General features: G+C 34.6%; 2 protein-coding genes and 1 pseudogene across 7 annotated transcripts in view; all 3 read right to left on the reverse strand.

The window, feature by feature from the left end:
- LOC129923920 (dynein axonemal heavy chain 6-like) overlaps positions 1–2,893 on the reverse strand; it is a 76,919-nt pseudogene extending 74,026 nt beyond the window's left edge.
- On the reverse strand, positions 1,871–5,252 carry LOC129923992 (dynein axonemal heavy chain 6-like). Its single transcript, XM_056017537.1, has 5 exons — positions 5,111–5,252; positions 4,302–4,427; positions 3,980–4,125; positions 2,762–2,893; positions 1,871–2,068 (listed from the first exon to the last, which is right to left on the reverse strand). Exons 1-5 carry the CDS (start codon positions 5,250–5,252, stop codon positions 1,871–1,873), a joined length of 744 nt encoding a protein of 247 aa, XP_055873512.1.
- The window catches only part of LOC129923921 (dynein axonemal heavy chain 6-like), a 67,985-nt gene continuing 56,210 nt past the window's right edge, over positions 4,110–15,884 (reverse strand). Inside the window, exons 3-9 of one of the 6 annotated variants that reach the window (XM_056017023.1) lie at positions 13,036–13,146; positions 12,807–12,932; positions 11,575–11,730; positions 10,769–10,890; positions 7,984–8,121; positions 4,302–4,427; positions 4,110–4,125 (exon numbers count right to left, since the gene is read on the reverse strand). In XM_056017023.1, coding sequence (XP_055872998.1) covers position 8,121; positions 10,769–10,890; positions 11,575–11,730; positions 12,807–12,932; positions 13,036–13,146 — 516 coding nt within the window. In that variant the 3' untranslated portion in view covers positions 4,110–4,125; positions 4,302–4,427; positions 7,984–8,120. Of the gene's footprint in view, positions 4,126–4,301; positions 4,428–5,125; positions 5,265–7,983; positions 8,122–9,170; positions 10,178–10,728; positions 10,891–11,574; positions 11,731–12,806; positions 12,933–13,035; positions 13,147–15,884 lie in introns of those variants that run through there. The other 5 variants (XM_056017019.1, XM_056017024.1, XM_056017020.1 and 2 more) reach the window with 5 other exon arrangements.

Raw genomic sequence — 15,884 nt, forward strand, 5'->3', positions numbered from 1 at the left:
TATACCTATGTAACTATTTGAAGTATAAAACTAAGTTTCCAAATGTCTAGAACTTTATCGTTTTATTTTGATATTTTCATATGAAATTTTCATTACACAATATAAATTTTAGAAATCATTAAATAGCAGTTTGTTACCTCCCCTAAAACATGTTGAAGTTTGTTCATGTCAGATATCTCCTCATAAAATTTCTCTTCTGGTGGGCATCCCATCTTTATGACATTACCAAACAGTAAAGGATCTTTGATAAATGAATGCGGATCAAAGTTCTGAAAATAATTAAAAGAATTCTTTACTGGCATTGATATTTGATGAGGGTCAGATATTTGGAGTTAATTTAAAAAATTAAAAAAAATTGACATTTGTATTTTAGATAGGATGGCCAAGTGATAAAATGATGGTCTAATAAATAGGGTAGTAAGATCTTGACAATCTCAGTTCAGGTCAGGAGAATGAATGAGATTTAGGCTGGTTTGTAGCTTCATTATTCATGCTTATGGTAGTGCGCTATGGTCCAATCTATTTTTTTTGTGTGAGTATGGGCTATCTGTGAGAAATTTCTGTGCTGCCTTCAGGAACCCAGCAAACACAACTCAGATCTTAGTCGGGTTATGAGCTTGAGCCCCTTTGATGGATAGCACAGCAGTTTAAGCTTTTCCGCCACTCTTCACAGATCCTCTCCCCCCCCCCCCAATTTTAAATGAAATATAGATTCCATTGCACTGAGCTAACTAAAAACTATTAAACATGTATGTTATGGAGTGTGTGCCCATGTTTGTATTGACAGAGAACTGTTGCTGCTAAATTCAGATTTCTACAGTTGGTAAAAGAAGCTTAGCAGCTGATGAAAGAAGTAGGAGATGAGAGACAGAATGTGTGTTGATTGTAGGTGTTGAAACATTTTCAGAATTTATTTAGAGTTTTGTATCAAGTAAGCTAAATGCTTACTAGAACTACAACACAATGACAAGCTCATCAACAATGGAATAAATTTCTATACAAACATTCATCAATCTGAATGAATGTTCACATTGTAATATGAATAGGAACAAGACTGTTTGCACTTCTTACACCAATTTAAGAGCATTGACCTAAATGTTCACATTTTAAAGAGTTATTAATAAAGATTATTTTGCCTCTATTGATGCTATTACTTCTATTGATGATTGTATTTATTTCAGTTCTAATTAACATTACTGATTAGATTGGAAACAATAATTAAATAAATTAAAAATAATGATAACAGTAATTTAAACATAACCTCATTGAATGTTTTGTACACAATTTCTGCCATAAGTTTGTGGAAGAAAAGCTTGTCTTCATTGTTAATCAGTCGATCATGGAACACTCTTTGAGTCTCGTGAATAAATAGACGAACAATTTGAATTTTTTCACGGAAGATTCCTGCATCAGCCTGCAATATACCTACAAAACAATAAAATGTCATTACAAATTTGAAAATTCTAACAGAAAATGAAATTGAGATTCTAGCAATAAAATTACAAGGAAATGGTTTGTTAAAAAAAAAAAAAGAGTAAAAGTGAAAGAAGAAATAGAATTTTTGCTATAATTTCATCCTATGAAAATATCAATCTAAAAATACTATTAAAAAAAAAAATTCAGAAAGTCCAAACCATTTTTGTGAGACTTTGTAATCTATTTTTAAAAAATGTGTTTAATTAACCCCTGCTTTAGTTACTGTAAATTAATGTAGCTCTAATTAAAAAATCTGTGCTTTTATTGTGGAACTATTTAAAGTTGTTTGATATGAAATTGAATTTATCAACTTCTTCATTGAAGAGCTGTTTCTCAATAAAGTTAGTTTACTTTTATTTGTAATCAGAACCAGTCTGCATTCTAGGCCTTATGGTCACTCTTGAGCTTTGAGGTGATAATAATTTTCAAACAACAATTCTTTCACTTCTAAAGCTTTGTAGTGAGATTTGGCAGGCGTAGGAAGTAGGTCTGAGCTCATTCTAAAATAGAGTTCAACAGCTGAGTTAACTATTGGTTCAGCTAATGTACGGGCATTGCGAGAGAAGTCTAGTAAAAACCCATTGATGATTGCCTGGAAGTAAAAGTGAAGTCAAACATAATAGGCCCAATAACCTAAACTATGTTTTTATTATTAAGTAAATACTTTGTTCAATGACTGAAAGAGGCCAACAAAGTCTTTATCAAATGTATTTTAATTTACTAGTCAAAAAAGTTATATTTTATCTAATTATCTTTTTTTTTTCCACAAATAGTTGAAAACATTTTATATTTCAATAAATTGTAATTTATTTCAATGTGTGTTACAGGACAGACATTCTATCTGAATTGAAGATTAGAACATCCTAGTCCAGACCTGACAGGAGTGACCAACATGACAACATTCACAAATACTAAATGACCAGGCAGTTTACCCTGACATTTGAGAATGCAGTCAATACAATTTACAATCACTATTTTTTAACTGAAAATATATATTACACTCAATATTAATATTTTAAGTATAAAATATCAATACCATTAAAAATTAAATTATAACATGTTTAAGTGAGGCCCTTGTTAAAATGGTTGCCTGATGATACGGTAGGAGCTCTGGACTATTGTCTGAATGGTTCCTAGTTCAAACACAGTCACCATCCTCCACTACCTGAGGGAGGTTTGGGCTACAATGTAATAATCTTTTAATTTTGAAGGAACATCAAAAACACATAAAAAGCAAAAACAAATATTGTACTAAAGAAAAGTATCCATAAAAAAAACAACTTACTAAAAACATCTGTTTTAGGCTCATTTCAGTTGGGGATGGCATGGTGAACATGGAAAAATGTCGAAATAACCTTGGTGACACAGGATTTCTACCGCCACCAGGAGGCGAACAGGCAGCAGCAAGGGTTACATCCTGTAACAGAGAAAATTGTTTGAGTCAGTGCACAAAGCTGTGTAGCAGTGCATCAGCTTTTTTTCTTTTAAAATGGACTAAAAGAGAATTTGAAAGATTATTTCATGGAATCTTGAACACAGGATTAAATATGTCCACTTTGCTGATTGTCAGTAATGGTTTCTCTGGTTTGATGATAGATTATTTTGTGAAAGCCTATATATCTCCACACCTGTACCTTCTTGGCAGCACTAAATTCTCTATATAATTCTGATAATATAACTTCTGGTAGCCCAACTTTCACTTCAGAATAGATTCAGAAACAGGACTATCATTTCAAACCAAATTTCTTAAGTGAAATAAACACTCAAAATATCTTTAAGAATGTTAAATATTAAAAGTGCTACTTGAAACTCTTTGCTGAGTGAAAATATTTGAATTAAATTGATCATCTGAACTTCTGTGTTGCAAAGCCTATTTATTCTCTTATCAAAATCTATCCCATCATTTAATGACATTAACATAAAACCACTCAGTGAACAAGTTTCATAACTATTTCTTCACATTATTAATACTTTTTTTATTCCACCCAAAATATAATTTTTAAAATTTTGATTTATCTGTAAGAAATATTCTGTTTAATGCTGGTGATAAAACCATAAGAAAACTTTCCACAAATGAATTGATAATTCATAGATAACTATATGTTTGTCTAAAAACTAATTAAAAGCTTAAGCTCCATGTAAGTAAATACACATTATTAACATGTAATATGAGTGATAATTTAGTTTATGGCATAATAATAATATACAGTTTTTACTATTGTATGGTTCAGTAAGCTTATAGTCAGAAGTAGGGCCTACAAAAATAGACGTAGTGGTTTATTAATCAACAGATTGATTTATCCATTCATCAAATGGTTCACATTTATTACAGGGCTTAACACTGTGGTTTTTACTTCATCTTTCTTTTGTTTTGACATTTGTTGGAAGAGTTTATATATATAGCGGTTAGTCTTTTATAACAGTTCAAAGCATAAAAATAAACAAATAATAGTGATACTTATACTAATAATAATAATAAATGAAAAAGTAAAAACCGAGTTACTTTAAACAGTTTAGCATCGTTGAACAAAAACTTTGGAAGATTGCTATCACGAAGCGCTCGAATCAGAACTACATATTCCGGTTTGTCAGGATTCTGTCTTTTTAAACTGCCAGCCATAACCAGGACAGATTTTACAGCTCGCATACCTAAAACAAAATGTGTATATTATCATAAATTTGCATATTTTATTTGAGTGTGTACATGTCTTTATTTTTAGGATATAATTATTCATGAGTGTCTACTATTTTTAGGACATTATTATTTATGAGTGTGTACTTTTTTTCTAGGAAATACTTATTGATGAATGTGTCAAGGTTATTACCAAAGTCATAATGATCTTGTTGCGAGAGTTGTTCACTACACAGTTTGTACATTTGAACCATTTTCTTGGCTAATGTTCTGGAGGACTCAAATCCTTCTGAGTACAAGATAACTTCAGCAATCAGACCTAAAAGAAAAGAAGCAATAAAATATTAGAACTGGAAATAATTTATCTACAAGGAGTCACTTTGTACAGGAGTGACAATAAACTACATATAAACATCATCTGTAAGTTGATAAAAATGATATATAATAAACACTGCAGCTGCATACATAAACTAAAAGAAAAAGAGAACACATGAGGACTAATGGCATTATTGGAAAAAGCTTCATTTGTCTTACAGCTGAAAATGAATGAATATTGAGAGGAGATGAAATGAATTAGCCCAAGTTCCCATCATCTAAATAGAGAGACAATATAGCAAATCTAGCATAAGATCCAAGCCATCAGAGGCTGAGAAAGAAATTGCATGTGATACCAGAGATAAAAGTAATAAAACATTCAAAAGGATCACTCAACTTTAAACTGGTTCATAGGTTTAGGTTCTATTTTTGTTGTCTTATAAATTAAATACATAAATAAATGTCCTTAGGAGTCAAACTTTGGCCCGAACCATGCAAAGTACAAGACAATACACGACAATGGCCTGTTCTGCACAATGAACAGTTTGTTCAGGCATCCATGCCAGGCATCATATGTAGTTGCAGATTTGGGCCTTTTGGGATTTTTCTAAACACTTAGCCATTGTTGTACTTTTAGCTTTTGAATACTACTAAGGAAAAGACCTTCTAGATGTTTCATCATCTTACCATAATCTGGTACCATCATTGATATAGGTCTAAACAAAGCCTGTAAATTATCAGGTAATTCTGTCCGTCCAGCATAACCAGGATTCATAGTGATGAAGGCTGCACATGTATGAACCAGTTTGATCTCACGCCCTTCAAACATGAACCTATTGAGCTATAGAGGGAGACAACATAGAAAACTTTGTTCTTACCAGTCTAGTAATCTAAAGAGAGAGACAATTTTTTTTATTGTTTCTAACACCAATCAGGTTAACCAATTTCATTAACAAATCTCCTTGACCATAACCTACATGGAAACATACATGCACTACATGCAATTACCAAGCTTCTATCTAAGGATTTTAAAACTTAGAATAAACGCACCCACCTCTCGAACCATCACTAAAACAGAGGTAATGATAATGAATAGTCAACAGTAAATTGGAAATAATGATTATGACGATCTCAGGAATATATTAATATATGGTGTGGTGTAAAAAAGAAAATATATGAAAGTTTTAAATTGCAACATTAGAAAATACAAGAAACTGCTTGACACATAGAATTTGGAAAAATAAGTAAAACAAAAACACTGCCCATGATGAAATATTGTTGTGTTATTCTGATGAAATATTGGTGTGTTATTCTGATGAAATATTGGTGTGTTATTCTGATGATATATTGGTGTGTTATTCTGATGAAATATTGGTGTGTTATTCTGATGAAATATTATCTCCCTTCCTTTTCCTCCTAGCCATCGACTACATAATGAGGAGAGCAATGAACCAGACTGCCTTTGGTATTCCATGGCATGAACAACTCCGATTGATGGACTTGGACTTTGCTGATGATGTTGCACTACTCGGGGCTACAAATAAATGCATTCAAGAAATGACGGAGAGCCTAGACAGAGAGGCACCCAAAATTGGCCTCCGCATAAACTTGGATAAGACTAAAATTATGCGAGTGGGATATAAGGCAAAGGGTGTCCCCATCAGACTTGGCGAGTCAAAGCTTGAAGAGCTGGACAAGTTCACGTACCTTGGCAGCATCATAACAAATGATGGAGATGCTTACCATGATGTAGCATGTCGAATAGGAAAGGCAGGGAGCATTTTCCAAAGGCTGCAGCCTATTTGGACTAGCCAAGCCATTGGACTCGAGACAAAAATACACCTTCTCAACACAATCGTCATTCCAACTGCTACATATGCATGTGAGACGTGGAAGTCATCTGTCAAAATTGAGAAAAGACTAAATGTGGCTCAACAGAGATGGCTGAGACGGATTTTGGGAGTCAGTTACACAGACCGGATCTCAAACAAGGAAATCCTATGCCGAACTGGGAGTCGAACACTTAGTGAGGTTGTGACTGAGCGTCGCATGAGGTTTGCGGGACATGTTCTACGTCAAAATGAATTATGCACACCAAGAGTTGCGATAACCTGGAAGCCAAAACGAGGAAAGCGCAAACAGGGACGTCCTCGTATTACCTGGCGACACACCTTCATGGAGGACCTCAGAACAGTGGACACCAGATGGGAGGAGGCTTCAGACATTGCCAGTGACAGATCATTATGGAGACAGCTTGCCGCCCAATGCGCCGAACGGCGCGGGAGGACCTAAGTCTAAGTCTAAGTAATTGGTGTGTTATTCTGATGAAATATTGGTGTGTTATTCTGATGAAATATTGGTGTGTTATTCTGATGAAATATTGGTGTGTTATTCTGATGAAATATTGGTGTGTTATTCTGATGAAATATTTGTGTGTTATTCTGATGAAATATTGGTGTGTTATTCTGATGAAATATTGGTGTGTTCATCTAATGAAATATTTGTGTGTTATTCTGATGAAATATTGGTGTGTTATTCTGATAAACTCTTTGAAAGATTGATTTTGTTTCGCTTTTTAAACCAGAGTTGCTGATTTATTCACATTTACATACACACTTGTATCTACTGATTATAATATGGAAAGTTTGCAGTAGTATTTAGTATAAAAATTCCAATCCCATTATTCAAAATCTACAACTTAGAGAAGTCTATAGACTTGTGAGGAGCAGAATAAGTTGAATAAAATTATAGGAATGAGGCACATTTTCTCACACTGATCTTTGTATTTTATAATGATGGACTTATTGGAGTTTATATGGTGTCTTTATTTACTGTGCCTTGTACAACTGAAATTATTTATTTCTTAGTCTGCAACACTTTTCATAAATAATACTTCCAAAAAAACTAAGCCTAACGATGTTTGCCACTTTTTCTAGAGAACTATGTTTTAGTCTGATTAATTACATTGATTGTTTAACTCCCTTTCCATATAATATTTAAAAAAAACACTCTTCTTTTAGTAGGCAATAATGGAGATTAATAAAGGACTAGATTGAAACACAAGAGGCAAGCATGTAGGCCTTGAGTTTCATGTCAAAAAAACAAACAAACATGTAGTCCTTGAGTTTTAGGCCAAAAACCAACAACAAAAAAACATGTAGGTCTTGAGTTTCATGCCGAAGTGTAATCTAATATAGGTAAACTTTCATCTGGGTCGTTAGACCTAATAAAAACACAAGAAATCTTCATTCAGAAACCTAGAACCCAAGTATTTACTTTCATGCACAATGTTCAATATGAAAATATTATTTTCTCATTAGATTCTTTTGCTAATTTTTTTTTGTCTTTATTACAGTTTATCCTATATTATGATAACCGTATTAAAGTAATTACATTTTGATAAAAGTCACTTTATCTTGATTAGTTATTATTTTATTTATTTTTGGGCTACACTTTATAATTGACACTTCCCTTGATGGTAAGACATGCTTCATATTAGCTGCTTTAGCTTCATACCTATGTTACTTTTGAATCCTGCCTTATGTACTTTTGATTCCTACCTTAGCTACTTTGGCATTTCTGATAGTAATAAGTTGTTGAGCAATAACAGATAAAACTTCAATATTGATTCAGTTGAACTCATCAAAACAGCACCAGGCCCCTGACTGTGCTAGCCCAGAGAAGAATCCTCCCATCATCTGGAAGAATACAATGGAAATTGAAACTATCAGTTATGTTAAAATAACATAAAATTTTAACATCTAATAATTGCTCAATAAAACAGTATTTAATATAGCTGAAGAAGTCAAACCATAGAGCAGTGATGCCCAACCTAATTCGACCTGCAGGCCATTTTAATTTCCGACACTCGTGTCGCAGGCCACATAACCGAAAAAGTAACAAAAATAAATGCAGAAATGAAATTGACATTAAACTAATTTTATGAGAAACCCATGGATTTAGTACTTACATTAACTAATGGGATATTTGAATTTTTTTTTCACGCATCGAAAAATGGGTTTATTTCTCTACTTCAAATGTGAGCAACATTTTAGCTTTTCCCACCGACCCATTTTCTTGTCTCTTTGTGTTAAATATTCCCATCAATACCGCTATATTTGTTTCATAATGCTGTTCATATGCTGGTTTTTTTTTTGTTAAACAGCCACACTTTCTTTATAAAACAAATATGTTGGCTTATTATCATGTTCCGAACAAAAAAAGTAAAGATCTGTTCACCTTTTCTGTTACATTTTACATCTAAGTGTTAAATGTCATGGTACCAATCCATTAGAAAAAAGAGAGAGCCCTAACGTAGGTAAAGTTACATTTTTCAACCTTTTTTTTTTGGGCAGAAGGTATGGGTGATTATCTTAATTTGGTTTGGCGTTTCAGCGGGCCGGATAGAACCACGTCATCTGGCCCGCAGGCCGTACTTTGGGCATCACTGCCATAGAGTAATCATTATCATCATTGACAGACCTCTGTCCTAAGATGACTATGGCTATCCCATAGAGCCTTCCTTGTTAGGGCTATAGCGCCAATGCATACTATGTAGAACCTGGTAGTTCCAGTCTTTTCCATTTAACTGGCTAGGTCAGCTGAGATCATTGCTACATCATTGCTGCTACATCATTGCTACATCATTGCTGCTACATCATTGCTGCATTGCTGCTACATCATTGCTGCATCGCTGCTACATCATTGCTGCTACATCATTGCTGCAACATCATTGCTACATCATTGCTGCATCATTGCTGCTACATCATTGCTACATCATTGCTGCTACATCATTGCTGCATTGCTCCTACATCATTGCTACATCATTGCTGCATTGCTGCTACATGGCTGTTCATTGAGTGTCTCTCTACCACTTCTCTACACATGGTGAAGTCTAGATCTATGTCCATGTCTTCCCAAGCATTTATATGCTCTTCTATTCGTTATTGTTACGATCTCTCCTCTACTTCCAAGGCTCTCTTCAAACTGCACCACACGACACAACAAACTCAAAGAACCTCACAACTCATCAGGGCTCCAAAGTAACAGTAGCAATTTAATTTCAAATACATTAGAAATACTGTACGGTTGGCAACAACATCACACTAACTGTCCAAAACCTAGCCTAGCTCCGCCTGACTTCACACACCGTCTGTCTCTAACTTCGCCTCGTCTGGTCACATTGTGAGGTAACGTGAAGTGCAGTCTTTCTAACACACTCACTCTTATTTAGAGTCTCTACCGGCCTTCTAGAATGGGATGGAACGTTCTTGGCCACTCAGAATGATCACAATCGCCATGACTTGCGTGCGTAATATTTACACACAGGTCGTTGCCGAACTGACGTGTACTGTCACTGGTCACAGTTGACCGCTCATCCTGCACTGGACTGTGGCGATTTGAGTAGGCTAAAAACACACAGCACTACCCCCAACTGTGTCACCACCAGGTTTACAACAATATGATTTGATGCATTCTGAAAGCTTCATTTGTACATGATGATCACACCTTTATCATCAAGATAGTTAAGCAACTATTTTCTTTTTAAAAGATCACCACAAAAGTTGTTTTTTTTTTTTTCCTTTTGATCACATCCACTTGGCAGAGGTGGGGACTTGTTTCACATACATTGACCATGTTTTGTACTCAGAACGCATGTATTGTAGACTTGCATCTTTTTGGGGTGAGTTTTAGTTTTATCAGACTTGTGAGCCTAGTCTAATGATAATGGAAGCAGCCTTCCCTTCCAATAGCCTATTAAGAAATACATGAAGTTTAGAACACTAGAGCATCGCCAATAAAAACACACACAAAAATATAAATCTAGAGAGGATTAATTTACTTCTGTTATAGAATTTATTTATCTTAAAATATATTGTGTTATATAATTATCTAAGTCACTGAGCCTTGTGGAGTTATATGTCATTCAGTTTTGTAGTGTTTATGTCACCCAGTCTCATCAGTCACATGTCTGTATGTAAGCCATTAGCCATGGTGTTTTTCAATGAAAGTAAGCTTCTCTATACCATTTAGCTATGGTTTGTCTGCCCCTCAGCCATGGTGTCTCTGCCTAAAGGCAGCACAGAAAACCAACTCCTAGATAACCCCTCCCCCCCCACCGGTCCACAAATGAGATTGGACCAAAAGCGCTCTGAGCATGCTATAAGCATGAAAGTAGCGCTATATAAAAGCTATAATAATAATAATAATAAGTCAATGAACAATTTGAACTAAATATTCAATATTCACTAATTCAAATAAAGTCTTTATAAAAGAAACATAATTATATTTAAGGTCCTAATCACCTTATAATCCAAGCTGTCTGAACAATTAAACACTACACACCATATAGCCAAAGCTTTAGCCAAATCTTTAGTTGTTTCAGTCTTTCCAGTACCAGCTGGACCTACAGGTGCTCCACCTAGATCAAGTTGTAGGGCTCCCATAAGGCAGAGATAGCATCTGTCCTATGAATGAGCAATGTGGCATGAATAGAAAACTAAAGATAGAGATGGTTGCTGTTTTAATGCATAAACTAGAAAGATGAAACTTATCCTTCTAGGAGGGAGAAAAAATTTTGTCAATGTCTCTATGATTGTGCTTTGATTGTGCTTATAACTATTTGTCAAAAAGTAACATCTGGCATCACTTACAGATTTTGAGCTCCCATTCTACTAGATTAATAATGAATAAGGTACTAATATGTTAATCATAAAATCTTCAGGCTAGTTAAGCAACTGAGAATTTACAATTTAAAAGTAGGGATCTACACAAAAGTGGTAGCTGTTTTTTTTTAAACTAAAAGCATTGCTATTAAGTTTATTTAAAACTAAAGAATTTATTAGCAATTAATTCTGTTGTGTTCAGTAAATTTGTTAAACGTGTTTGCCGAGTTAATAATCATTGATGAAATGGATATGTCAACTTAGTTATTCAAATATTTTATTTTTTTAATTCAATAGAAATATCCACTTGAATCCTCAAATAGTCAGCTAGGCATGTTCTGAAAATTAGTCAGGTCATGTCATATTATTCAAATGTTTTATCCTGACATTAATTCAAATGTTTTATCCTATCAATTGATCAAACAAATATGCCTGTCACTTGGAAAAATATAAATAGTCCAACAATACCCATATCAATAAACTTACAGTCAGAGGTGTAATCACTAGTCTAGGACAGGCTCCAAGGTACTCATAGCCATAGGTGTAGACAGCAATTGACATGCAGACAACACAGTTGTCCACTTTCATATTCCAATAATATCTGAGTTGTTTTTGCCAGTCAAAACTTAAAAGTTCTGATACCTGTCAACACAAGTTTTGTTGTTTCTTCATTTAACAAACAAATGAAAGAAGGCCAAAGAGATTCATGAATCTAGTAGATCAAAAGAAATGCCACACCAAAAAACTTGGCTAAAGAGATTTTAAAACTGCCAGCAGCTACAACTTACAACTTGAAATATTTATAAGATATATTTCCTCTAGATTGTAAATGTTTTGAATGCACATGCAATGTTTCCATTCATGTGCAGAAAAGAAAATGTTTTTGTTTTGTTCCTAGCATTATACTGATCCCCAGAAAGATTTTTTATTTATATGCAGATGATAATGACACAGACCTAAAGAGACTAAAATGAGTCCTATAGTTACAAATGTAAAAGAGGTAAAGCACTGTGCTACATTTCATCACCATTACCGAAACTATTCTTTATTTTTAAAAACAAAAAATTTTCCCAAAACACAGTTTGTAAAAGCGAAAGAATGAAACTGTAACTTGTGATTTTCCTTTCTATCTTTTTAAAAAGAAGATCTTGTGTTTATTTAAACGATGTTTTTCTAAATGCTCTTTTTTGTTTTGACCATGAAGTCTTGAGTGCTGATTAATATAGGCATAATTAACCACATTTGGGACAATTAGGATTTTGTCTTTTTTACAATGGATTACCATTTTTAAAATTCCATTTGACTGATTAATTTGTAAAGCTTTGATTTTTTTTCAGACATACTATTTTTAAGATATTAGCTATAGATATTACATTCTAATACAAGATTTTAAAGCTTTTGGTAATCTCAGGGCTGCATGTAAAACATTTCTGTTACCTCAAGGGTCACACAAAATGGTCTTTCTTTTTGCACAGCATGGAGGGATAGATAGGGTACTTGGGGCACTATAAGGTGTTGTCATTACAGATTTTACAATGAATACATTTCATTTAAAAATATTTTTAATGCACATTTAAACAGTCATCTTTTAAGAAGAGGTCTTTGTTGCATGAAGCAATATGTATTTTCTAATGATGTCAAAAAAATTGATTTAGCCATCAAATGGAATTTAATAATATTAGGAAGATGAAAAAGTTCAATGTCAAAAAATGTCTGACCTGTTTTTTCACCATTTCTGAAATTATGTCCCGTGCATGAACATTGATTGTAATAAGAGCGCAGAGTGTAGCTCGTGCCAGTTTAGGAAGTTCTCCTCTCACTGCCCCAGCTAGAAGATTTAACTCCTGTTGATAGAAAGTGATTTTGAAAGTACTGATATATTTTAAGTGCTGATACATAATGGTAGAAAAGTTTTGTGAAATATAAAATCAAATAAAAATTTTTTACTGTAAAGCTTCTTTGTTCGAAGTCCCTCATTCCCCTGATAACTGTTCGAGAGTCTCTAAGAATAGCTGTGACATCACGGGTCCACATCATTTGACATATTGTTAGAACAACCTAAGAACAGAATTGATGTTGAAGAACAATGATAAAAATGGTTAGCTCTATCATATACAAAAGTCTGAGATCAATATGTGTCTGAACTCCAACATAGCAGCAAATGAATTCATTAAGTTTTTCCAAAGCGTAGGACAAATACAAATTAATGAAAGTAGAAATAAAGATGTAAACTCAGAAATCCAAGATAAAATTAAAGAAAACAATCCAGCTTACTCCTTGGGAATGACCACTAATCTTAAAATGAAGGAACTAGATGAATCCCTAAAAGTCCTCAAACCAAAACAAGCCCCGGGTCCAGACAAATTATCAAATGACATGCTTCTTCACTTGGGTCCTCAAGCCAAAAGAAAACTGCTACAAATATTCAATGCTAGCTGGAAATCTGGCAGAATTCCAAACATCTGGAAAAAAGCCATTATGATCCCTATAATAAAGCACGGCAAACCAAGAAATAAACTGGATAGCTACCGTCCCATCATCCTCACTAGCTGTACTTGCAAACTGATGGAAAGAGTGATAAATAGAAGGCTGACATGGATCCTTGAGTCAAATAACCTACTCACTGAAGCCCAGGCTGGCTTTAGAAAAGGCAGATCAACAGAAGATCAAATTGCCTTCATCACACAAGAAATAGAAGACGGCTTTCAAGAAAAGAAACCAACAACAATTGTGTGGGTTGACTTAGAAAAAGCATTTGACAAAGTCTGGGAACAAGGTCTCTTGCTCAAGCTAATCCAGCATCACATATCCCACAGAATGTACAACTGGATAAAGGAATACCTAAATAACAGAAAAGCCTTAGTTTGCATGCAAGGACAAAGAAGCCACACAGTGGGTATAAAAAATGGCATCCCCCAAGGAGGAGTCCTATCCCCAACAATTTTTCTAATATTCATAAACGATCTAAATCAAAACCTACCCAAAAAAGTTAAAAGCAGCATGTATGCAGATGACCTTGCCTTAATTAGCACAGAAGAATATGTAGGAACATCGAAATTTCGATTACAAGATGCTCTTGATAAACTCAATAATTGGTCCAAAGACTGGGGCATGTCCATTAACACAAAAAAGACAACATATACCATATTCTCACTGTCAACAAAACAACAAACAATAAAATTAACATTAGATAAGGAAGCTTTAGAAAAAAATGACAGCCCTACTTATCTTGGAGTCACCTATGACCCGAGACTAACCTGGAAAAACCAAATAGATAAAACACAGAGTAAAGGCATCCAGAGACTATCCCTCTTGAAAAAATTAGCTGGCACAGATTGGGGAGCTAATCACAACATCCTGAAAAAGACCTATACCAGTTATGTAAGACCTGTACTAGAATATGGTGCCACAGCATGGGGCTCAGCAGCCCAAACCAACCTAAGAAAAATAGACAAGGTTCAAAATATTGGTTTAAGGATAATGACAGGAGCAATCAAAACAACACTCATTAGAACTATGGAGGAAACCGCTGCCCTGATCTCTCTGGATGAAAGAAGAGAAATAAAAATCCTTTCCCAATTCACTAAATTGGAAACCTTTGAAAGGCACCCACTTAGAACAAAAATCCACAAAACTGGCACAAAAAACATCTCAAAAGGACCAATTTCATACAGGAATCTCTAAACCTAAAAAAGAAACACCAACTTGAAAAAATTACTCTGGAATCCTCGATACACTATAACGAATTTCCACCCTGGGACGAAAGCCCTATTCCTACTATAAGGGACCATATTGAAAACATAAAAAGAAAATCTGATTACAGACCAACAGAGCTCAAGGAAATAGTGAACTGTTTTCTACATACCAATTACCCTAGCAATCAGTGGATCAGAGTTTACACGGATGGCTCATCCCATAAAGCCACCACAAATGGAGGAGCTGGAATACTTATCGAATGGCCAGATGGAGGAAAACTAGAAAAATCCATTGCAACTGGAGAGCTCTCTGACAGTCACAGAGCAGAAAGGGAAGCACTAGCACTAGCTGCTACCATGCTAGCAAATCATCCAAGTTCCCCTCACAGTCAGATTGTCTTGCTAACCGATGCAAAAACAACCCTCCAAAGCTTGCAAAACTCTGATTCCTCTTTTATTAAAAACCTCAGAACAGCACTTACAAAGCTCAACAACAAGAGCAAAAAAACTGTTATTCAATGGATATTAGCCCATATACAACTAGAAGGAAATGAGAAGGCTGACACACTCGCCAAGAGTGGGAGAACTAACTCTCAAATAAACTCTGCACTCTATCCAGAAGAAATGAAGAAATTAATTGTAAACAAAATAAATGAGAAATGGACGAGCTCTCATCCAAATCACAAGAAAGATGAAGCTTACTATAAGCTATCCCGACAAAACCAACGTCTAATCTTTCTCAGGACCGGACACAACAGAATGCGACAACACATGCACCGGAAGCTCAAAATTGGAGCCAGTGAAATCTGCCCATGTGGAGTATCACCAGAGAATGCCGACCACGTCCTCCAAAACTGCTCTCTTTACCAAGAGGCCCATATAAGACATTGGCCCCAAATCACCCCAATAGAAAGAAAACTATATGGAGAGCTCCCTGATTTGGAAACCACCGCGCAGTTCATCTCATGTATTGGTCTAGTCATATGAACACTCCAACATAACAATGAGAACGATGAAGAAGAAGAAGAAGAATTAGTTATTAAGAGTTACGAGCAAAGTAATCCCTCTTACAAAAAAGGAGGGATTGTCTTTTTTTTTACA

This window comes from Biomphalaria glabrata, chromosome 18 (assembly GCF_947242115.1).
Source record: "Biomphalaria glabrata chromosome 18, xgBioGlab47.1, whole genome shotgun sequence".
In the NCBI taxonomy this organism is placed as follows: Eukaryota; Metazoa; Mollusca; class Gastropoda; family Planorbidae; genus Biomphalaria; species Biomphalaria glabrata.

Bases quoted from the DNA above. Each gene is read 5' to 3' on its own strand.
- LOC129923992 (XM_056017537.1), bottom strand. From the start codon at position 5,252: ATGTTTGAAGGGCGTGAGATCAAACTGGTTCATACATGTGCAGCCTTC. The intron at 4,428-5,110 runs GTAAGATGATGA...CTTTTCTTTTAG, and splicing joins AATGATGGTACCAGATTATG to GTCTGATTGCTGAAGTTATC. The intron at 4,126-4,301 runs GTAATAACCTTG...ATTTTGTTTTAG, and splicing joins ACAAGATCATTATGACTTTG to GTATGCGAGCTGTAAAATCT.